Below are 24625 nucleotides of genomic sequence, written 5' to 3' on the forward strand. Positions count from 1 at the left end.
CTGATCTCCCTGTGCTATGCGGCTGCTTCCCACTAGCTATCTACCTTACGTTTGGTAGTGTATATATGTCCATGCGTCTTTATCGCTTTGTCACCGTTTACCCTTCCCCCTCCCCATAGCCTCAAGTCCATTCTCTAGTAAGTCTGTGTCTTTATTCCTGTTTCACCCGTAGGTTTTTCATGACATTTTTTTTTCTTAAATTCCATATATATGTGTTAGCATACGGTATTTGTCTCTCTCTTACTGACTTACTTCACTCTGTATGACAGACTCTAGGTCTATCCACCTCATTACAAATAGCTCAATTTCGTCTCTTTTTATGGCTGAGTAATATTCCATTGTATGTATGTGCCACATCTTCTTTATCCATTCATCTGATGATGGACACTTAGGTTGTTTCCATCTCTGGGCTATTGTAAATAGAGCTGCAATGAACATTTTGGTACATGACTCTTTTTGAATTATGGTTTTCTCAGGGTATATACCCAGTAGTGGGATTGCTGGGTCATATGGTAGTTCTATTTGTAGCTTTTTAAGGAATCTCCATACTGTTCTCCACAGTGGCTGTATCAATTTACATTCCCACCAACAGTGTAAGAGGGTTCCCTTTTCTTCACACCCTCTCCAGCGTTTATTGTTTCTAGATTTTTTGATGATGGCCATTCTGACTGGTGTGAGATGATATCTCACTGTAGTTTTGATTTGCATTTCTCTAATGATTAGTGATGTTGAGCATTCTTTCATGTGTTTGTTGGCACTCTGTATATCTTCTTTGGAGAAATGTCTATTTAGGTCTTCTGCCCATTTTTGGATTGGGTTGTTTGTTTTTTTGTTATTAAGCTGCATGAGCTGCTTATAAATTTTGGAGATTAATCCTTTGTCAGTTGCTTCATTTGCAAATATTTTCTCCCATTCTGAGGGTTGTCTTTTGGTCTTCTTTATGGTTTCCTTTGCTGCGCAAAAGCTTTTAAGTTTCATTAGGTCCCATTTGTTTACTTTTGTTTTTATTTCCATTTCTCTAGGAGGTGGGTCAAAAAGGATCTTCCTGTGATTTATGTCATAGAGTGTTCTGCCTATGTTTTCCTCTAAGAGTTTGATAGTTTCTGGCCTTACATTTAGGTCTTTAATCCATTTTGAGCTTATTTTTGTGTATGGTGTTAGGGAGTGATCTAATCTCATACTTTTACATGTAGCTGTCCAGTTTTCCCAGCACCACTTATTGAATAGGCTGTCCTTTCTCCACTGTACATTTCTGCCTCCTTTGTCAAAGATAAGGTGACCATATGTGCGTGGGTTTATCTCTGGGCTTTCTATCCTGTTCCATTGATCTATATTTCTGTTTTTGTGCCAGTACCATACTGTCTTGATTACTGTAGCTTTGTAGTATAGTCTGAAGTCAGGAAGCCTGATTCCTCCAGCTCCATTTTTCGTTCTCAAGATTGCTTTGGCTATTCGGGGTCTTTTGTGTTTCCATACTAATTGTGAAATTTTTTGTTCTAGTTCTGTGAAAAATGCCAGTGGTAGTGTCATAGGGATTGCAATGAATCTGTAGATTGCTTTGGGTAGTAGAGTCATTTTCACAATGTTGATTCTTCCAATCCAAGAACATGGTATATCTCTCCATCTATTTGTATCATCTTTAATTTCTTTCATCAGTGTCTTATAATTTTCTGCATACAGGTCTTTTGTCTCCTTAGGTAGGTTTGTTCCTATGTATTTTATTCTTTTAATGTGACAGTAAATGGGATTGTTTCCTTAATTTCTCTTTCTGATCATTTGTTGTTAGTGCATAGGAATGCCAGAGATTTCTGTGTATTAATTTTGTATCCTGCTACTTTACCAAATTCATTGATTAGCTCTAGTAGTTTTCTGGTAGCATCTTTAGGATTCTCTATGTATAGTATCATGTCATCTGCAAACAGTGACAGATTTACTTCTTCTTTTCCGATTTGGATTCCTTTTATTTCCTTTTCTTCTCTGATTGCTGTGGCTAAAACTTCCAAAACTGTGTTGAATAAGAGTGGTGAGAGTGGGCAACCTTGTCTTGTTCCTGATCTTAGTGGAAATGCTTTCAGTTTTTCACCATTGAGGACGATGTTGGCTGTGGGTTTGTCATATATGGCCTTTATTATGTTGAGGAAAGTTCCCTCTATGCCTACTTTCTGCAGGGTTTTTGTCATAAATGGTGTTGAATTTTGTCAAAAGCTTTCTCTGCATCTATTGAGATGATCATATGGTTTTTCTCCTTCAATTTGTTAATATGGTGTATCACGTTGATTGATTTGCGTATGTTGAAGAATCCTTGCATTCCTGGAATAAACCCCACTTGATCATGGTGTATGATCCGTTTAATGTGCTGTTGGATTCTGTTTGCTAGTATTTTGTTGAGGATCTTTGCATCTATGTTCATCAGTGATATTGGCCTGTAGTTTTCTTTCTTTGTGACATCCTTGTCTGGTTTTGGTATCAGGGTGATGGTGGCCTCGTAGAATGAGTTTGGGAGTGTTTCTCCCTCTGCTATATTTTGGAAGAGTCTGAGAAGGATAGGTGATAGCTCTTCTCTAAATGTTTGATAGAATTCGCCTGTGAAGCCATCTGGTCCTGGGCTTTTGCTTGTTGGAAGATTTTTAATCACAGTTTCAATTTCAGTGCTTGTGATTGGTCTGTTCATATTTTCTATTTCTTCCTGATTCAGTCTTGGCAGGTTGTGCCTTTCTAAGAATTTGTCCATTTCTTCCAGGTTGTCCATTTTATTGGCATAGAGTTGCTTGTAGTAATCTCTCATGATCTTTTGTATTTCTGCAGTGTCAGTTGTTACTTCTCCTTTTTCATTTCTAATTCTATTGATTTGAGCCTTCTCCCTTTTTTTCTTGATGAGTCTGGCTAATGGTTTATCAATTTTGTTTATCCTTTCAAAGAACCAGCTTTTAGTTTTATTGATCTTTGCTATCGTTTCCTTCATTTCTTTTTCATTTATTTCTGATCTGATTTTTATGATTTCTTTCCTCCTGCTAACTTTGGGGTTTTTTTGTTCTTCTTTCTCTAATTGCTTTAGGTGCAAGGTTAGGTTGTTTATTCGAGATGTTTCCTGTTTCTTAAGGTAAGATTGTATTGCTATAAACTTCCCTCTTAGAACTGCTTTTGCTGCATCCCATAGATTTTGAGTCGTCGTGTCTCCATTGTCATTTGTTTCTAGGTATTTTTTGATTTCCTCTTTGATTTCTTCAGTGATCACTTCGTTATTAAGTAACGTATTGTTTAGCCTCCATGTGTTTGTATTTTTTACAGATCTTCTCCTGTAATTGATATCGAGTCTCATAGCGTTGTGGTCGGAAAAGATACTTGATACAATTTCAATTTTCTTAAATTTACCAAGGCTTGATTTGTGACCCAAGATATGATCTATCCTGGAGAATGTTCCATGAGCACTTGAGAAAAATGTGTATTCTGTTGTTGGATGGAATGTCCTATAAATATCAATTAACTCCATCTCGTTTAATGTATCATTTAAAGCTTGTGTTTCCTTATTTATTTTCATTTTGGATGATCTGTCCATTGGTGAAAGTGGGGTGTTAAAGTCCCCTACTATGAATGTGTTACTGTCGATTTCCCCTTTTATGGTTGTCAGTATTTGCCTTATGTATTGAGGTGCACCTATGTTGGGTGCATAAATATTTACAATTGTTATATCTTCCTCTTGGATCGATCCCTTGATCATTATGTAGTGTCCTTCTTTGTCTTTCTAATAGTCTTTGTTTTAAAGTCTATTTTGTCTGATATGAGAATTGCTACTCAAGCTTTCTTTTGGTTTCCATTTGCATGAAATACCTTTTTCCATCCCCTTACTTTCAGTCTGTATGTGTCTCTAGGTCTGAAGTGGGTCTCTTGTAGACAGCAAATATATGGGTCTTGTTTTTGTATCCATTCAGCCAATCCGTGTCTTTTGGTGGGAGCATTTACTCGATTTACATTTAAGGTAATTATCAATATGTGTGTTCCCATTCCCATTTTCTTAATTGTTTTGGGTTTGTTATTGTAGGTCTTTTCCTTCTTTTGTGTTTCTTGCCTAGAGGAGTTCCTTTAGCAGTTGTTGTAGAGCTGGTTTGGTGGTGCTGAACTCTCTCAGCTTTTGCTTGTCTGTAAAGGTTTTAATTTCTCCATCAAATCTGAATGAGATCCTTGCTGGGTAGAGTAATCTTGGTTGCAGGTTTTTCTCCTTCAACACTTTCAATATGTCCTGCCACTCCCTTCTGGCTTGCAGAGTTTCTGCTGAAAGATCAGCTGTTAACCTTATGGGGATTCCCTTGTGTGTTATTTGTTGTTTTTCCCTTGCTGCTTTTAATGTTTTCTTTGTATTTAATTTTTGACAGTTTGATTAATATGTGTCTTGGCATACTTCTCCTTGGATTTATCCTGTATGGGACTCTCTGTGCTTCCTGGACTTGATTAACTATTTCCTTTCCCATATTAGGGAAGTTTTCAACTATAATCTCTTCAAATATTTTCTCAGTCCCTTTCTTTTTCTCTTCTTCTTCTGGAACCCCTATAATTCGAATGTTGGTGCGTTTAATGTTGTCCCAGAGGTCTCTGAGACTGTCCTCAGTTCTTTTCATTCTTTTTTCTTTATTCTGCTCTGCAGTAGTTATTTCCACTATTTTATCTTCCAGGTCACTTATCCGTTCTTCTGCCTCAGTTATTCTGCTATTGATCCCATCTAGAGTACTTTTAATTTCATTTATTGTGTTGTTCATCGTTGCTTGTTTCATCTTTAGTTCTTCTAGGTCCTTGTTAACTGATTCTTGCATTTTGTCCATTCTATTGTCCATTCTATCTCCAAGATTTCGGATCAACCTTACTATCATTATTCTGAATTCTTTTTCAGGTAGACTGCCTATTTCCTCTTCATTTGTTAGGTCTGGTGGGTTTTTATCTTGCTCCTTCATCTGCTGTGTGTTTTTCTGTCTTTTCATTTTGCTTATCTTACTGTGTTTGGGGTCTCCTTTTTTGCAGGCTGAAGGTTCGTAGTTCCTGTTGTTTTTTGTGTCTGTCCCCAGTGGCTAAGGTTGGTTCAGTGGGTTGTGTAGGCTTCCTGGTGGACGGTACTAGTGCCTGTGTTCTGGTGGATGAGGCTGGATCTTGTCTTTCTGGTGGGCAGGTCCACGTCTGGTGGTGTGTTTTGGGGTGTCTGTAGACTTATTATGATTTTGGGCAGCCTCTCTGCTAATGGGTGGGGTTGTGTTCCTGTCTTGCTAGTTGTTTGGCATAGGATGTCCAGCACTGTAGCTTGCTGGTCATTGAGTGAAGCTGGGTGCTGGTTGAGATGGAGATCTCTCGGAGATTTTTGCTGTTTGATATTATGTGCAGCTGGGAGGCCTCTTGTGGACCAGTGTACTGCAGTTGGCTCTCCCACCTCAAAGGCACAGCACTGACTCCTGGCTGCAGCACCAAGAGCCTTTCATCCACAGGGCTCCTTAATTTGGGATGATTCGTTGTCTATTCAGGTATTCCACAGATGCAGGGTATATCAAGTTGATTGTGGAGCTTTAATCCGCTGCTCCTGAGGCTGCTGGGAGAGATTTCCCTTTCTCTTCTTTGTTCTCACAGTTCCCAGGGGCTCAGCTTTGGATTTGGCCCCGCCTGTGCGTGCAGGTTGCCGGAGGGCATCTGTTCTTTGCTCAGACAGGACGGGGTTAAAGGAGCCGCTGATTCGGAGGCTCTGGCTCACTCAGGCCGGGGGGGTAGGGAGGGTCACGGAGTGTGGGGCGGGCCTGCGGCGGCAGAGGCCGGCGTGACGCTGCAGCCTGAGGCGCTCCGTGCGCTCTCCCGGGGGAGCCGTCCCTGGATCCCGGGACCCTGGCAGTGGCGGGCTGCACAGGCTCCCCGGAAGGGCATGTGGCTAGTGACCTGTATTCGCACACAGGCCTCCTGGCGGCGGCAGCAGCGGCCTTAGCGTCCCATGTCCGTCTCTGGGCTCCGCACTCTTAGCCGCGGCTCGCGCCCGTCCCTGGAGCTCTCTCAAGCAGCGTTCTTAATCCCCTCTCCTCGTGCACCAGGAAACAAAGAGGGACGTAAAAGTCTCTTGCCTCTTCGGGAGGTCCAGACTTTTCCCCGGCCTCTCTCCCGGCTAGCCGCGGTGCACTAACGCCCTGCAGGCTGTGTTCACGCCGCCAACCTCAGTCCTCTCCCGGCGCTCCGACAAAAGCCGGAGCCTCAGCTCCCAGTCCCGCCCGCCCCGGCGGGCGAGCAGACAAGCCTCTCGGCTGGTGAGTGCCGGTCGGCCCGATCCTCTGCGCTGGAATCTGTCCGCTTTGCCCTCCGCACCCCTGTTGCTGTGCTCTCCTCCGCGGCTCCCAAGCTCCCCCACTCCGCCTCCCGAAGTCTCCACCCGCGAAGGGGCTTCCTAGTGTGTGGACACTTTTCCTCCTTCACAGCTCTGTCCCGCTGGTGCAGGACCCGTCCCTATCCTTTTGTCTCTGTTTAGTTTTTTCTTTTGCCCTAACCAGGTACGTGGGGGGTTCCTTGCCTTTTGGGAGGTCTGAGGTCTTCTGCCAGCGTTCAGTAGGTGCTCCGTAGGAGTTGTTCCACGCGTAGATGTATTTCTGGTGTCGGAAATGGATTTTTAAATAAACATATATGGTAACATGTAATGGTTTTGTTGTAATTTTAAATGGATAAATAAATATTTCGAAATTTCTCAGTTTTGATGTTTGGATTCTGTGACTGTCGATCGACCCAGTCCCGTTAAACAAAAGCTCTTCAGAGTCCTCAATAGTTTGTTAGAGTATAAAATGTTCCTGGGACCAAAGTCTGAGAACCAGTGATAAAGGTGAACATCACTTTCCTGATGATCCTAGAGCTTCCTGTTTGGGGTTTCAGCATAGGGGGCATCATTCATCGCGTGCAGCAGTTCACAGCATACTTAGCATGAGTTCTGAAGTACTACAGCATCATCCCTGCATACAGTAGAGGCACAATAGATTTTTATTCTTCATTTCTTTTCTTTCTTTTTTTTTTTTTGCGGTACGCGGGCCCCTCACTGTTGTGGCCTCTCCCCTTGCGGAGCACAGGCTCTGGACGCGCAGGCTCAGCGGCCATGGCTCATGGGCCCAGCCGGATCTTCCCGGACCGGGGCACGAACCCGTGTCCCCTGCATCGGCAGGCGGACTCTCAACCACTGAGCCACCAGGGAAGCCCTATTCTTCATTTCTTAAAACTGGAAATGATCGGAGGGAAAACGTGCACAACTCTTTTGCTGTTGTTGCTTAAATTTTACATCTCAAAATTGATGCAGGGAAAGGAAAAGAGTTCTGAAGATGGAAACTGGTGATGGTTGCACAACAATATGAATGTACTTAATGCCACTGAACCGTAAGCCTCAAAATGGTTACGGTAAAATGTAAATTTTATGTTACATGTATTTTACCGCAATAAAATATTGGGGAAGAAAAGAGCATTAGGCCATCTAACTTCTGTTTTAAAAACAGCACATGCAATTCTTAAGAAGGAAGATAGAATCATTCTAGTATTAGAAGTACCCTTACAGCCCAGTGTTCCAAGTAAAAATAACTGCATTTATGGACGTTCCTCTCCTTTCCCTGCTCCATCCCCACTCCCACTTCCAGATAACTTTAAGGCTAAGGGAATATATATTGTGATATTGCTTCATGTTCTACAGCTACAGGTACCAAGATGCCCAAATCAAGGGGTAACCTTTATAAATTAAAAAATTAAGCATCCATAAAAAAAAAGAAAATCCTTCCATCTGTGACAACGTTAATGAACCTGGAGGACATTATGCTAAGTGAAATAAGCCAGACAGGAAAAGACAATACTGCATGATCTCACTTATATGTGGAATCTAAAAAAGTCTAACTCATAAAGCCAGATAGTAGAATAGTGGTTACAAGGGGCTTGCGGGGTCAGGAACATGGGGAGAGGCTGGTCATAGGATATAAACTTTCTGTCATAAGCTGAAAAAGTTCTGGGGTTCTGATGCATAGCATAGTGACTACAGTTAGTAATAGTGTATTGTACACTTGGAATTTGCTAGGAGAGTAGATCTGAAGTGTTTTTACCACACACACAAAAAAAAAAAGAAAGAAAAAAAAGGCAACTATGGGAGGTGATGGATGTGTTTCCCTTGGTTGTGATAATCATGTCACAAAGTATGTGTATGTCAAACCATCACGTTGGTCATCCTAAATATACCATACGATTGTTGTCAATTATGCCTCAATAGAGCTGGAGAAAAATTCAGCACCTGTTTTCATATTATTAAGATACTGTCATGTTAAAAGACATTTTTGAATGTATAATTACAAAAATTAAAATGATCATGATAAAAAATTTAAAAATTGAAGCAAGGGGTCTCTTCTCTCTTTAGGAGAGTCAGTCGGGCTGTTCAGAGTTCTACTCCCACAGCTGTTTCCTGCCAGCTGGGCAACTGGGGAGAGTGGACAGATTGCTTTCCATGCCAGGAGAAAAAGGTGAGACATTTATGACCAATTTTGGAGCATTTACCATTTAAATTGTGTACTAGGCATTCAAATGGAGATAAACAGTCACGTCTATAAATCTAGAGGCCTGGGGAGAAAAGGGTATTCAGAAGCCATATGCATGTGGCTGGTGGAACTTATTTCTGCCTCTTCTGATTTTGTTTGTAAGGCATTTGGATGAGGTTGCAAAAGATGTGTATGTTACGGCTTAGATGCAGAAAAGTGGCACTCCGGACATGGGCACACTGATCCCCACTGGCCACTCTGGGTCCTGGCCTATGTATTACCTTCCAATGAGGGTCATCTGGAGGGACCAATGGCTTAGGAACAAAATGCCAAGCTGTCCATGACCTATGAGGAACTGAGATAAACCAAAGCGTGTCACACAGGGTGTTCCTGAGGATTTCACTTTCATGCACTGAAAAGGCTGACATGCCCAATGAACAGATGTGTATCTATCTTGCCCATCTAAGTGGTTTTAATTGGTCCAAGATGATCGCTAAACTCAGTGGCATAAGGGGGATGTTGAGAGCACTTGGCTCTGTCAGGGAGGAGTATTACAATTCTGTCTTTGTTCGGAATCACTGGCTCATGGTGACAATAGAAAGAAGAGTAAATTCTATTCTGTTTTCTTAGTATTTTATCTTTTTTTTTTTTTTTTTTTTTTTTGCAGTACGCGGGCCTCTCACTGCTGTGGCCTCTCCCGTTGCGGAGCACAGGCTCTGGACGCGCAGGCTCAGCGGCCATGGCTCACGGGCCCAGCCGCTCCGCGGCATGTGGGATCTTCCCGGACCAGGGCACGAACCCGTGTCCCCTGCATCGGCAGGCAGACTCTCAACCACTGCACCACCAGGGAAGCCCTGCTTTCTTAGTATTTTAAAATCTCTGCAGACGACACATGCCTTCACTGGATGCACCCAGGGTGGGTGCAGCCCAGACGTGGTACACCACTGCCGAACCTTGTCTATTAGCCTATTGCTGTCAAGCCTGTTTTTTAGCTTCGATTCTGCAGCTTAGATTCTGGCTTGCACCTTATTTGCTGTGTTACTCTGGACATAATTTTTTACCTTCTCTGTGCCTCTGATTCCTAATCTATAAATGGGAGTAGAAACAGTACTTACACCATAGAGCTATTGAGAGCGTTAAATGAGTAATGCATGCAAAGTGCTTTTCATGGCATCTGGCACAAAGTAAGTGTTCAATAAATGTGAGCTGTTTCTATACTTCCTATCTGTGCCCTCCTCTCCAACCCCACTCCCACTGCCTTGAATCAAGCCCTGCTCTTCTCTCACTGATAGTCCTCCTGCCTCCAGACCCCCTCCTCAGTTAAATGCAAAAGTGCCCTGTGGGGCTTCCCTGGTGGTGCGGTGGTTGGGAGTCCGCCAGCCGATGCAGGGGACATGGGTTCGTGCCCCGGTCCGGGAAGATCCCACATGCCGCGGAGCGGCTGGGTACGTGAGCCATGGCCGCTGAGCCTGCGCGTCGGAGCCTGTGTTCCGCAATGGGAGAGGCCACAACAGTGAGAGGCCTGTGTACCGCAAAAAAAAAAAGTGCCCTGTGAAGTTTTGATGACACTGGCAGAACACCATTTGGAGCTCGTTTATTCAACTTTGAAGGCTAAAATTTATGATTTTGCCTCTCCCATCTCTAGGATATGCCAAAGAATCTTAGACGTCCCAGTTTAAAAATATCTGGCCCCCAATTCTCATTCTGCTTTGACATCCTGGATTCGTTTTCTGAGCCTGCTGTAACAAATGCCAAAAACTGGTTGGCTCAGAACAACAGAAATGTATCCTCTCAGAGTTCTGCAATCAAGGTGTCAGCTCGGCCAGGCTCTCTCTGGAAGCTCTAGGGGAGAAGCCGTTCTTGGCTCCTTCCAGCTTTTGGTGGCGGCCTTGCTCCAATCTCTGCTCCTGTCTGCATCCCCCCTTCCCTTCTCTGTGTCTCCTTTATGTGTCTATGTGAAATCTCCCTCTGCTTTCCTCTTATAAGGACACTGTGATGGCATTTAGGGTCCTCCTGGATAATCCAGAGTAATTTCTCCAAATTAATGATGTCTGCAAAGATCCTTTTTCCAAATAAGATAACATTTACAACTTTCAAGAATTAGGACTTAATTTCTTTGCATGGCCTTTAGTCAACCTATTATACATTTAAACAGCATCCTAAAGCTACGTTTTTCTCTTGTGCTGCAGTTTAGATAGCAGAGAGCACAGGTGAATGACTTACAGTTTAAATCAACGTTTATTACTTTCTTAGGGACTCAAAAAGACATGTGTCTTTAAAGTAATCCTTAAAATAATTAAATTCTGTTAATTTTTTAACTGAAAGGCCATCTGAGTTTCTTTCTATTAATATTTTTCTTCCTCTCAAAATCACGCAATCAATGACGTGCACTTCTGGAAAGAAACATTTTCTACTAGCTAGAAAAGAAAATTATGTCTTAATGATACCAACCACGGGTAATGGCATGGAGAGGTCCCTAGGGACGTATCCTTACCAACCTTTCTGCAATACAATGTCTTCCTTATTTGATAACAACCTAGAAAATAAGGAGCGGGTGGGAATGAACCTCATGTCTGCACCATCATTCCAAGTACAGAAACCACAGGAAGGATGATAATGACAATATATAGTCGCCATTATTAAATAATTTCTGTATACCAAGGACTGTGCTAATGCTTTAAATAAATCATCTTCTTATTTGACTTCCACAGCCAACAGTAGGTGACAGACACCACTCAATCCCTTTGCTTAGTTTGCCCAGTAAGAATGTGGCAGAGCCTCGATTTAAAACTCGGTCTGTCTGATTCCAAAATGCCCGTGAACCTGAGCTATATGCCTCTCCTGCCTCTCCCGGAGCTATATGGAGAGTAGTAAGTGATATTAGAGGTCACCTAATCCAATTCCCACTCAGTCATAATCCTTCCAGAGTAGCCCAACAGCTGGCTACGAGGATGATGACGACGTTGATAACTATTATTACTAAGCGCATACCAGAACCACGCAGAATGCTGATGTCTTTACCTGTGTTATCACTAATCTTCAGAACACTCTCATCTCTCTCATCTTACAGATGAGAAAACCGAGGGTCAGAGACGTTAAGTAATTTACCCAGTGACACATATACCGTAAGTGGCAGAACTGAAATTCTAACCCAGCTTAAAATGGGATCATTAATAGTACTTAACCCCCTAGACTTGTGAGGATTAACTGACATAAAGAATGTAAAGGGTTTGGGCCATAATAAGCACTCAATAACTGGTAGCTACCATCACCATCATCACCATGATGGTAACTTCAGGTCTTATAACTGATGAATGTTTTCAAGGTTGAGAAAGAGAATTGGCTATACATTTGTATGATGAGCTCTCTTTTATTTACTGCATTGTAGGGCAAGAGAGTGGGTAGAAAATGAAAATATCCTCCTATTCCCACACTGATCCCTAATTATAATCTCTTCTCACCTAGTTTACAAATCTTTTATTGCTGTTATTAACTAAAAGTCAGGGAAGGTAAATGGGCAGGTTGGATCCTCACTTCTTTTTGCTACCTCTGCCTCTTTGCTAAGAGGCAGTTAAGTAGGCAGAAGTGGGCAGGAGGAAAGGGAGGGGAAGCTTCACACTCAGCCCTGGAAGCATCTGGAAAAGGCTGCACTGATAATGATGTGGAAACCACTTCCATTTATTGAGCACCAGTGATATGCCAGGCCCAGGGCTAGGTGTGTCCTCAGACCTTCTCTCACTTAGTTCTCACAAAACCCTTTTGAGGTAAGGTCCCATCATACCCATTTTACATACTAGACAGTGGTCGCTCAGAAAAGATAAGTGACTTGCTCATGGGCAGTTGGTCAGTGAATCCAGGATTTGGCCCTAAATTGGTCTAATCTCATGCCTGTGCTCTTTCAACTATAGGACACAGGTGAAGAAATCATAAGTAATTGTGATTAGTGAGGTCAAGGAAGCCACTTCATTTTATAGATTTGGAAAGTGAGGCAGAAAGTGCCAGGCTCTGATAACTTTACCCAGCAAGTAATAAATAGATTCAGGTCAGGAACTCAATTCGCTTACTTCTCAAATCATTGCCTTCCTATTTACTTATTAACAGTTTTGAAGCTAGGGCCTATGGGCTAAGAGACGGCAGAAAATATGGTGCTGACTGACACTCCGTGTGAAGCTCTTCATACAGCATGTTTTATATTGTTATATTTTTTATCTCCTCAACCATCTCTAAGCTTCTTAAAGACAGGGATGGAACTTCAATTTCTTGGAATATCTTACTGCTCAGCTTCTTCCTGATACTCTAGTATCTAACACTGTACACCCTAGAGAAGACAGTGTCATAAAAACATTGAGCCCAAGACTGGTATGCATTTTTTATTCTTTCGCTCCTTCTTTCAGTAAGTATTTATTCATCTGCAGTCAGAGCTGGACACAGGGTCTCAGATGATGTCTTCAGAGCTCTTTTTGTCTCTCTAATTGTTGGATGGGATCTTTCTATAATAGGCAAGATGACCACTTGATACCCACAATTCCCAGCAACTTCAGCTAAAAAGAAACTATCTTTTCCAATAGTTCTGAAAGAAACTTCCCAGAGATGACTATGATTGCCCTAAGGCTGAGTCATGAACCAATCATTGCAACTTGGCAGATGACTGGTACTCTGGTTGCCCTGCCTCGTTCACATCCACACGTCCTGTGACTGAGGGGGTGACGTCACCCCCACCTGAACCATACAAGACATGCCACAAGGAAAGAGGAAATGCCATGACCAGAAGAAATTCTTCAAAGGAAAAGTGATAAACATCTTTTTAAAGGTGACTACCATGTAACTGACCATAGATCAAGTGCCAAGTATATGAAGCCAAATAAGACGTGGCCTCCCTTTGCTGACCCTAACCTTATGTGCAAATTGTTCCTAAACTAGTGAGAAACGTAAACAAAGAAGTGGACAATCAATCACAACCTTATATGACAAGTGCTAGGAGAGAGGGTACATAGGGAACTGAGAATATATTACTTAGTTAGGGAAGTCTGTTCCCGTGGAGGTAAACCGTGAGTCTTGAAAGATGAATAGGTACTAACTGGCTTCAGAAGGGGGAGACAGAGGTTGTTTCTAGCAAGTAGGAAGACCCTAGAAATAACTAGTCCAAACCTCTCATTTGATGTTTGGAGGTCCTACTCAATATTCCAGCTGGTGACAGTGCCACCTCTGGTTGAACACCGCCATTTATGATCACTCATCCCCGCAAAAGACAGCTTTGCAGGCAGCTCTCAATCATTAGACAGTAATTCCTTATGTTAAGCTGAGACCTGCCTGCACCAATCTCAGTTGATTGATAGACAATGAATGTGTCTGGTTCCAAATCTGATTTAGTACAGATACCGGAGCCTCCTGCAGCCTAACAAGTTCGGGGGAACCATCTGCAGTGGGACTGTCTGGGACCAAGCCAGCTGTCACAGTCCCACAGCTTGTGTGAAGCAAGCACAGTGTGGACAGGATTTCCAGTGTAAGGAGACAGGTGAGTAGCATCTCAGAAGGATAACAGCTGTGCCTGTCAAACTTAATATGCAAAACAGTTCTCCAGGAGCTTGTTAGAATGCAGGCTCTTGAGCCCTTCCCCTAGAAGTTGTCGTTCTGGGGTTTGGGATGGGACCCAGGAAGTTGAATTTTAAGCCAAGTCAGCAGCCCAAGTAAATTTGAGGCAACTTTGCTGGAACACCCGTTGAGTTGGAAAAGGTACAATTCACTCATCCATCCATTCATTGAGTAAATGCTGATTGGGTACATATGATGGCCAGACAATGTGCTACCTGCTGGTGATGCAGAGGTGAAAAGTCCTTGTGCCTGATCTCAGAGTACTCCTAGTCTCTTTGGGAGACAGACCTATAAGGAATCAATGACAGTGTCCTGTGATAGCCAGTGTAATGGGTGTATGTACAGGGTCCAATGTACGGACTCTGGCAGGGGGTGCCTAAATCTGCTTTGGGCAGTCAGGGCAGGATTCAAAATGGTACTTGAGCTGAGACTTAGAAAATGAAAAAGAGTTTGCTAGGAGACAGAATGCGCAAAAACGCAGAGATTTAGGGACTCACAACGAGCCCAGAATAAGTGCTTTGGGAAGAGAGGCAGGGGATGGGCCAGGTAGGTTACCGGGGGCCAGACAGTGACATTTGGAAGCAGAGGAATGGGGAGATCCTGAAGGATGCAGAGCAAGGGATGACATGGCCAGACTGGAATTTTAGAAAGATCCCTGGGGCTGCAATGTGGAGACTGAATTAGAAAGAGCAGGCCTGGGGCAGGGTCTGAGCTGGGGGGCTACAGGTGAGAGACATGGGGGCTGGAGGGAGGGCAGAGGCAGTGAGGATGGAAGGAGGATGGAACAGGACTGGGAGGAGCGAAGGGCTATTTCAGGGGTGGAACAGACATGGTGACTATGGATGCAGGTCATGAGGGAGGGGGAGGAGTCCCAGACACTCTAGAAGCATCCACGGCCTCTCCTCAGGTCGCTGCCTGAAACGCCACCTGGTGTGTAATGGAGAAAATGACTGCCTGGATGGCTCTGATGAGGACAACTGTGAAGACATCAGGGTCTTGGAAGATGACTGCAGCCAGTATGACCCGATTCCAGGATCAGAGAGGGTGGCCTCGGGGTGAGTCGCTGCCGGCTGGCTGTCGGGAGCAGGGCACGATTTCTCTCCAATCATGAGTATTAGTTTCAGGGAAAGAAGAGGGCCTTTGGGGGGAATCTCTCTGGAGTGTATCCTGTGAGGCCGTCCTCACCATCCCTCTAAGTGGCTTGGTCCATCTGGGCTGCTCTAACAAAATACCACACACTGGGTGGCTTATCTACAACAGAAATGTATTTCTCACAGTTCTGAGGCTGGTAGTCTGAGATCAGGGTGTTAGCCTGGTCAGGTGAGGGTGTTCTTTCAGGCCGCAGACTTCTCGTTGTGCCCTCACACGGTGGAAGGGGCTAGGGAGCTCTATGGGGTCTCCTTGATAAGAGCACTGATGTCATTCACGAGGGCTCCACTCTCATGACCTAAGCACCTCCCAAAGGTCTCCCTCCAAATACCACCACATGAGGGGTTAGAGTTTCAACATATGAATTTTACAGGACATAGCTCATGTTTTCCCCTTTATGTCTCTGCCCAAGGGTCCTCCTTTCACCCTTTCCCACTCTACTGCTCATTCCTCTTGCCCCAGTTCCATTTCCAAGGCCCTTTTAAGAGGCTACACCTTCCATGAAGGCTTCCAATATCCCCAAAAGACAGCACTTCTCTGGCCCAAGTGCACTTTCCAGTAGCCCTGTTCTTACTCTGCTTTGCACAGTGGTTGCTGATATAACCAAGGCTTTAGGGTGAGATGGGGTGGGGCTTGAATCTCCACTTTGCCCTTGCTGGCTTATAACTCTCAGGCCAGTTTCTTTATCTGTTGAGATTCAATCAGCCTCAATTCTAACTTTACTTCACTGTGCACCTTATGTTCATGTTTAGTCCCTTGCACACATAATACTCTTTTCTTCTCACTTCATAAAGTTAGTTCCTTCTTTCTGAAATGTCCTTCCCTGTATTCCTAACTGGTTAACTTTTTGCCTAGTGTTGTGCCCTGAATTGTATCCCCCTAAAACTTGTATGTTGAAGCCCTAACCCCCAATATGGTCGTATTTAGAGATAGGGCCTTTACAGAGGTAATTAAGGTCAAATGAGCTCATAAGGGTGGGGCCCTAATCCAATAGGACTGGTGTCCTTGTAAGAAGAAGAAGAGACACCAGACAGCTCTCTCTCACCTCTCACCATGTGCACAGAGAAGGGGCCATGTGACACTATGGCGAGAAGGTGGCCATCTGCAACCCGGGAAGAGAGGCCTCACCAAAACCAACCCTGATGGCACCTTTCTCTTAGACTTCTAGCCTCCAGGACTGAGAGAACATAAATGTCTATTCTTCGAGTCATCCAGACTTGGGTATTGTATTGGGTATGGTACTTTGCTATGACAGCCCAGCTAAGACACCTAGGCATCACTTCCTCTAGCTGGTCTTTTTTGACACCCCCTCCCCTCCTCTCAACACTGTCTAGGCTGGCTTAGTCCCCTCCTACTGTTCCCAGCGTCCCTGTGTGTCCTACTCTCCCAGGATTTATCCAACAGGGCAGAGACATCTGTTCCCCAGGCTAAGGGGTCCTCATCATTTTCTGCTTCTCCAGCATCCAGCACAGGGCCACACTCATAGTGACACATGGTATTGTTAGTTCCCTGACACTTTGCTTTGGGCCTTGTCCCCTGACTTGAGTATAAACTCTTTGAGGGCCGAGGTTGCTCTGAGTCATCTTTTTCATCTCCTCAGCCCTTATGTCAGAGCTTTCCCCATAACAGCCTCTCACTGAGTATTGATTGCAGTGAAACAAATCAATATGACCAACTGGACCTTTACAGATGAGGAAACAGAGAGAGACAGTACTCATCACCCAGTGACCCAGCCACATGGCAGCCCACTCTGGGTCAGGTGTGGGTGCTGTAAAATGCAGCTCTCATTCATTGAGGTTTAATTACGTTCAGATCACAGCCCACAAGGCCTAAAGTATTTACTATCTGGCCCTTTGTAAAAAATAAAATAAGATTTTAAATTAAAAAAAATAAAATAAGATTTCCTACAAGGTAGGACAGAATCCTGTAAATGCATGTAGACACACACGTATGAAAAGATGATCAAATTCCTGTTTCTTTTAGACCAATAATATTAGTTTTCTTGGACTGCCATAACAAAGTGCCACAAACTAAGTGGCTTAATCAATAGAAATTTATTTTCTCAGGAGGCTAGAAGTCTCAGAATCAGGTCTCAGCAGGATTGCTTTTTCTGAGGCCTCTCTCCTTGGCTTGTGAATGGCCGTCTTCTCCCTTTGTCGTCACATGGTCTTCCCGCTGTACATGGCTGTGTCCTAACTTCCTCTTCTTAGAAGGATACAAGTCCTACTGGATTAGGGCCCTCCCTAATAACTTCATTTTAACTTAATTACCTCTTTAAGCATCCTATCACCAAAACACAGTCAAATTCTGAGGTTTTGGGAGTTAGGACTTCAACATACAACTATTGGGAGAACATATTTCAGCCTCTAACACCAATAAAAGGGGATTCTTGTTGATTTTGAAAGTGACTGTGGGATAAACAGACTACAAGCATGAAATATTGAGGTTTTGACTTGAAAAACAATTCCCTCATAATTGACAAAAATATCACAGACCATGACCCTGCTCTCATATGATTCAATCAGGAGATTTCAAAGGTACTTGCTGATCCGTGTGCTTTGCCACACCTAACACTGAAACCAGTAGAATGGGCCCAGCTCCACTCCCAGCAGCTGACATTATGGTGGTTTCTTCATTCATCTCAAGATCTCAGAGGCCTTTCCTGATATCTTATTTTTTCTAATTTAGGCATTTCCCAGTTTTTAATTTTTATTTATTGTTACAGAAGTAATGCCTATTTGAGGTAAAAACTGAAATTCTTCCTTCACTATCCCTCACCTGCTCCCACCCACTCACCCTCTCTCTCTTCCCTCCCTAGAGCTGACCCCTGTTACATGATTTCGCAATCATGTAAAAATGCATTGACAACATACACTGTATGGAAGGTATGCCTATCAGGTGTATTGTGCATTACAGACATAAGTGTATTTTACATAAATGTGATCAGACTACATATTGTCCATAACTTGCTTTTTTCACTTAATAATATATTTTGAAGATTTTCCTCCCATATCTTCTATTGTCTTTTTCTAGGCAGCATAGTGTTCCTTAACAGGGGTCAGCAGACTATGGCCTGAACACTAAATTCAGCCTGCTGTCTATTTTTAAATAAAGTTTTATTGAAACACAGGCTTCTGCCCTACAGTGGAAGAGTTCAGTAGTTGCAACAGAAACCTACGTAGCCTACAAGGCCTAAAGTATTTACTATCTGGCCCTTTGTAAAAAATAAAATAAGATTTCCCAATTCTCCTATAGTATAACTATATAATTTATTTAACTACCTCCTATTGAAAGATAGATTGTTTTCCATTTTTCTCTTATAGACAGTGCTGCAATGAACATTCTTACATACATAATTTTATACCCATGTGTGAATATTTCTAAATTCCGAAAAGTAGAATGTCTTTCTGTATTTTCACTGGGGCTTCTGCAATCACATTTTTAAAATATACATAGGATTTACTTACGGTTAGAGGTTACATTACAATCTTAGGGCTTATTGTTCTTTAGAGTTTTTCTTTGGCCCATTAGAGGGCCTGTATTTATCAGCTACAGGCAGAAACATGTTCCACAGGGGGAAAGATAGAAACTGCAGGGTAAAGACTAAGAACCCAGATTGTAGTGCCCAAAAAAATCTAGGAAAAAAATCCAGCTATGACTATAGGCAAGGTACTTAATTTTTCTGAGCTTCAATTTTTGCATTTGCAAAATTGTCATGAGGTTGAAAGTTAATGTATGCTAAATGTCTGGTATAGTGTGTATTCAATTCATCATAGCTATTATTACATCACTTCCACTAATGTGAAGAAAGAGATGGGGAAAGGAAGAGAAGAAGGAAGTGAACTTACATTGAATTTCTACTATATGCCAGGTGCTCTACAATTATCCATTTATTCCTTTGAAGTAGGTTTTATTCACAGTTTTTCCCCTGCTCATCTGCCTTTGTGCCCTTTCACAGAGGACATAAATGAACATGACAAATGCCATGCCAGAGGCGATCACTGAATGCCATGGGAACACAGAGGAAGGACAATCGTCTGTCCAGGATAATCAAAGAAGGCAATACAGAGGACGCAACATTTGAGTTGGGTCTTAAAGGCTGAGTAGGAGTTTGAGAGGCAAAGACAAGCAATCATTTTATTATCCACAACATATGAGGCTTAGATTGTTAGGTCTTATAACTCTTAGCCAACTTTCAATGATTTGTTCGGTTAACTTTCTCTTTGTATGAGATTAAAGCAGATTTTCACCTGTTTCACATGATTTTTACCTAAATATGGTTAAGCCATCCATGACCTAAAACAGAGAACTTGGGCAGATAGATTTGAAATAGCCCAGAGAGGAAAGTATGGGAAATATTTCTGGAAAGGTATTGGGCTAGGGGAAAAGAAGTATTACTATCAACTGTACTTCTGTTTTATTCTGATACTCTCATTTAGACTTCACAAAACCCAGGAGAGGTAGTTTTACTATGTCTGTGTTTCAAATGAGGAAAATGAGCTTCAGGAAGTTTCTAGAATGTGCCCAAAGTCACACAGCTAGTAAATGACAGAGCTGGAAATTAAGCAGGCGTCTCCCTGACCTCCACACTGTGCCTCCTCCACGCCAAGGCCTTTCTGAGGATTAGATCCTCAGCTTACCACTGTGAACTACACCCAATATTTCAAACCTATTTTTTAGCAGCAAAACCTTTTCTGAAATCATACTAACAAAAACAACAGCGACATTTATTTAACACTTCATATATGCTAAGTACTGTTACTTGTTTTAACTCATTGTTTAACTCTGTGAGGGCAGTAGTATTAGCTGCTTTTTACAAATGATTAAACTGAGGCACAGAGAGGTTAAATGATCTGCCCAAGGTCACACAGCTAGATGTGGCAGAGATAGGAAACGGGTCCAGACTGTCTGGTTCCTGTGCTTGGACTCTTGATAATCATGCATATTCTTCTTCAATTTACTCAACAAATATTTAGAGGTGCCTCCCATGTGGGAGCACTGTTATAGATGCTGAACGGAGTTGTCTGGCTGATCTGGTCTAAGGGAACCTGGGGGCCCAGGCCCAGTCCACTCAGTCTCCCATTGTTGCCCAAAGTGGCCCTTAAGGTACTTCAAGGAAATCTGGGGTTCCACAGAACACAGTTTGAGAAATGCTGCTCAGCCCACCAGCTACTCATGGTCCAGAGGATATTTTGTGCTATCTCTGCTCTTCCAATGCTCTCTCCCAGAAGCTGCTTGCCTTTTCAATTTAGGTATAATGTCCTGACCCAGAAAGAAACTCAGAGCGTATACGATGTCAGGTATTATGGGGGCCAGTGTGAGACCGTATACAACGGGGAATGGAGAGAGCTTCGGTACGACCCCACCTGTGAGCGTCTCTACTATGGAGATGATGAGAAGTACTTCCGGAAACCCTACAATTTCCTGAAGTACCACTTTGAGGTAAGTCTGAACAGGGGTGCTCACAGGCCACTGGGTGGGTGCAGGGAGGGGAAGCTGTTGGTGGAGATAGCTGCCTTGCTTTGGAAGACCTTATTTCCTGTGAGGTTTGCTGGTGGCTGAAGGTCCCACTGCACTTGCCCTCACGCATGCTTAGTGCTGAAGAAGCAACGGCAGGGCCAGTGAGCCGCATACTGTAAATGGGACCAGCCCCTGCTAGATCTCGGCTCCAGTCCTAAGTCAATAAAATAGATTCGGGGCCTGATTTTCTAGGCTGCTTGTCAGAAGACCTATTTCCAGGTTTTGACTCTATTAGAATAGATGTATATCAGACCTTGAGCAGCTCACTGCCCCTCCACGGGCCCAGGTTATTAAGATGTAAAGTGGGGGCAGGAGAGGAGGTGGCTGGGGGTTCTGAGAACTGTGCTCCTGCTTCATCGGGAGCTGGTCCTCACTGGTGACCTTCATCTCTTGACTTTCTGTCCATGATTTTGTTGGAAGAAAGGGTTCCGCTATTGCAAAGTGCTTGCAAACTGTTGATGATCCCTAAGAGTCTCTCTCTTTAAAATTCTGCAGTCTCCTGGTCACCCTGTAGCTCACAACAAGCTCCAGAGCCTGGCCATTCCTTTCTTCACCCCTCACCCTCTGGGTAAGCCGTCTACACAGCAAACCTCACTGGAGGCTTACCATGTGTCAGCTCTTCTATTTTCACACAAATTCTCCCACCGAACCCTCATCACAAGACGATGCGTCAGATATTATTATTGGCCCATTTTAGATATTAAAAACCCCAGAGACTTAGAGGGATAAAGCGCCAGGCTCAGTAGGTAAGCCCAGACAAGATTTAAATCCAGATCTATCTGAACTAAGCCTGGCTATACATCTTTTAGAAGGGAGGCTAGATTATGCAAATTCTATCTATGAGTCATCCACATTCTATCTATAGAGAGAGATGATAGGATGCCAGTACTCTGAACAGTTATCTAGTCACATCCTCCCTCCCCCAAGTTTCTCAAGAGAAAAATATTGACAGAGGATAAGGCCAGGCTTATTGAGTCTGTTTTTAAGAAACTGGCTCTCACTATTCACAAGAGCCAAGACATGGAAGCAACCTAAAGGTCCATCATAAAGAAGATGTGTTGAATATATACAAAGGAATGTTGCTCAGCCATAAAAAAAGAATGAAATGTCATTTGTAGCAACATGGATGGACCTGGAGATTATCGCACAAGTGAAGTAAGCCAGACAGAGAAAGACAAATACTATATGATATATCACTTATATGTGGAACCTAAAAAAATAATACCAATCAACTTATTTACAAAACAGAAACAGACTCATAGACATAGAAAACAAACTTAGGGCTACCAAAGGGGAAAGGGGGTGGGAGGGATAAATCAGGAGTATGGGATTAACAGATACACACTACTATATATAAAATAAACAAGAATTTACTGTATAGCACAGGCAACTATATTCAATACTTTGTAATAACCTATAATAGAAAAGAATCTGAAGCTGTATACCTGAAACTAACACAATATTGTAAGTCAACTACAGTTTAAAAAAAAGAAATTGGGTCTCCCCACCCCACTTCCACCTCTGCCATCAGGCTCCGTCTACCAGCTGGAAGGCATAGACGGTGTCATTTTTCTAAATTGGAGGACAGCCTAGGGCCTACGTGTCAGGCAAGAGAGACTAGGTTATGCTGTGGCAAAAAGGATTCTGAAATCTCAGTGCTTTAAAGCATCAATGCCCTCCTTATTCTACTCATCCTTCCTAAGGTGGAAAAGAAACTCTCATCATCACAGACTCTCAGGACCCAAACTGATGGAGCCTCCAACTCAACACATGCTCTCGTGATTACAGAGCAAACCCCTCATAGGCTCCTATCCCTCATTTCCTTGGCTCACGAGACCACGCCTCAGGTCAAGCTAGCAGAGAAATGCAATCCTGGAATGAAATAACCAAACACTTGTGGGTGGTCCCTAAGCATACCTCTGCTTAGAACTATCTCCACCTGCACGCCTTTGCCCCTTTCCTCCCAGGTCCACGCCTAGACGTGGCTTTCTGTATCTCTCCACTGCAGAGCCAAGCAACCATCTGTTCAAGAAGGATAAGCCCGCTGGAAAGAAATGCATGCTCAGAACAATATAGCATTTTATCAGAATCGTGTGTGTGTGTGTGTGTGTGTGTGTGTGTGTGTGTGTGTGTGTTTAAATAAATATTTTAGCAGTACCACTAAATACTAAGCACTGCTGAATTTTCTGTATTTTCGTATCAATTTGGAATAGCCTTTTAAAAGAGTTATTTATAATAATCTGAAACTTCGGATATTTTACAAAGCAAAGATTTAAATATTAAGTATGAACTGGAATATAATGCTAGTGCACAAGGCTAACATCTATGTGATGCTTTTCAGGCCCTGGCAGATACTACAGTCTCCTCAGAGTCCTACGATGATGCAAATCACCTTTATTCTAAAGTGAAAAATGACAAGTTTGTGTCGGCTGGAGTGACCATTGGTGTGGGCCCTGTACGCAGCCCATTTACTGTGACTGCAGGTGTATCTGGGTCACGAGGCAGTTCGGTCTTGAATATGTTAAGCAAGTATAATCAGAAGGTATTAAAACATAATGCCCGTGTCACACAGTATTCCATAATCTATGCTGAACACGTATTACCTTAACTGCATTGAAAAGTACACTAGTAATTGAACCTTCATTTGCTTGTGTAATTGGACATGTCTGATCAGTAGTAATCATGTTTGTTTTTCTTCTTACGCTTTCCCACGCAGAATCATCACAAAGGGAATAAAATTGCACCATAAGACTAGTACTCTTATCACTTTGCCCATCCTTTTTCATGGTTACCTGGAGCACAGAGGGAAATACTTAGAAGGGTAATGTCTTAAAGAGAAACAGCCAAGCCCTCTAAACCAGACTTGGAAGAATTCTAAAGCAAGCCCGGCTTTTCCAAGTAGATGGGAGGGCTGGCCTGCTTAATGAATCTTTCATTTCTTCATTAAACATTTACCATTAACTGCCTATTATCCGGAGAGGTCAGACAGTGCACCCTTGAGGAAGTTAGGAAGTCTGTCTAAACTGAGATCTAAAGACTAGTTCCAGTTGTCCAGATGAAAGGGGGCAGAAGTTAACAGAAGGCTGCTCTAGGTCTGGGAAACAGCACGTGCAAAGGCCTGGAGACGAGAGACTGCCTCACACAAATGTGGGATTGAAAGGACTTCCGCTGGCTGAAGCGCAGGTGGGAAGGGAAAGGAGGGAGTGATGAGGATGGAGAGGTAATCAGGAGCTGGAGAAATATTCACTGAATTGATCAGAAATTTACCAAAAGCCTCAAGACACTGATACCAGAACTGGGGATTTAGTTAGGGCTCAAAACATTATTTTGGATGATGAAAATACAGTTATAAAAATTAACTTCCTCAACAAATATAAATGACAGGGCTTCCCTGGTGGCGCAGTGGTTGGGAGCCCGCCTGCCAATGCAGGGGTCACGGGTTCGAGCCCCGGTCCGGGAAGATCCCACATGCCGCAGGGCAACTAAGCCCGGGCGCCACAACTATTGAGCCTGTGCTCTAGAGCGTGTGAGCCACAACAACTGAGCCTGTGTGCCACAACTACTGAAGCCCGCATGCCTAGAGCCCGTGCTCCACAACAAGAGAACCCACCTCAATGAGAAGCCCCGCACCTCAAAGAAGAGTAATCCCTGCTCACTGTAACTAGAGAAAGCCCATGCACAGCAACAAAGACCCAATACAACCAAAAATAAATAATAAATTTAAAAAATTTATATATATAAATTACATTCTGGAGCTTTGCCATGAATAAGCTACTGATCTGAAGGGAAAGTACTGTTCTGAGATCTGACTGTCACAGATTCATGTGGACTTTTCTAAAAGCAGGTGGCTTCTTCCAACTTTC

The 24625-nt window shown here is 43.1% G+C and overlaps 1 protein-coding gene across 2 annotated transcripts in view; it reads left to right on the forward strand.

Annotated features, from left to right (window-relative positions):
- Nucleotides 1-24625, forward strand: part of C8A (complement C8 alpha chain) — a gene marked incomplete at both ends in the record, with an annotated part of 71869 nt that overhangs the window by 17340 nt on the left and 29904 nt on the right. The window contains 5 exons of one of the 2 annotated variants that reach the window (XM_079904100.1): nucleotides 8384-8486; nucleotides 13872-14016; nucleotides 15001-15148; nucleotides 20495-20684; nucleotides 23104-23304. In XM_079904100.1, coding sequence (XP_079760226.1) covers nucleotides 8384-8486; nucleotides 13872-14016; nucleotides 15001-15148; nucleotides 20495-20684; nucleotides 23104-23304 — 787 coding nt within the window. The remainder of the gene's footprint in view (nucleotides 1-8383; nucleotides 8487-13871; nucleotides 14017-15000; nucleotides 15149-20494; nucleotides 20685-23103; nucleotides 23305-24625) is intronic. The other variant, XM_079904101.1, reaches the window with a different exon arrangement.

The sequence above is a fragment of the Stenella coeruleoalba genome, assembly GCF_951394435.1.
Source record: "Stenella coeruleoalba genome assembly, chromosome: 1".
In the NCBI taxonomy this organism is placed as follows: domain Eukaryota; kingdom Metazoa; phylum Chordata; class Mammalia; order Artiodactyla; family Delphinidae; genus Stenella; species Stenella coeruleoalba.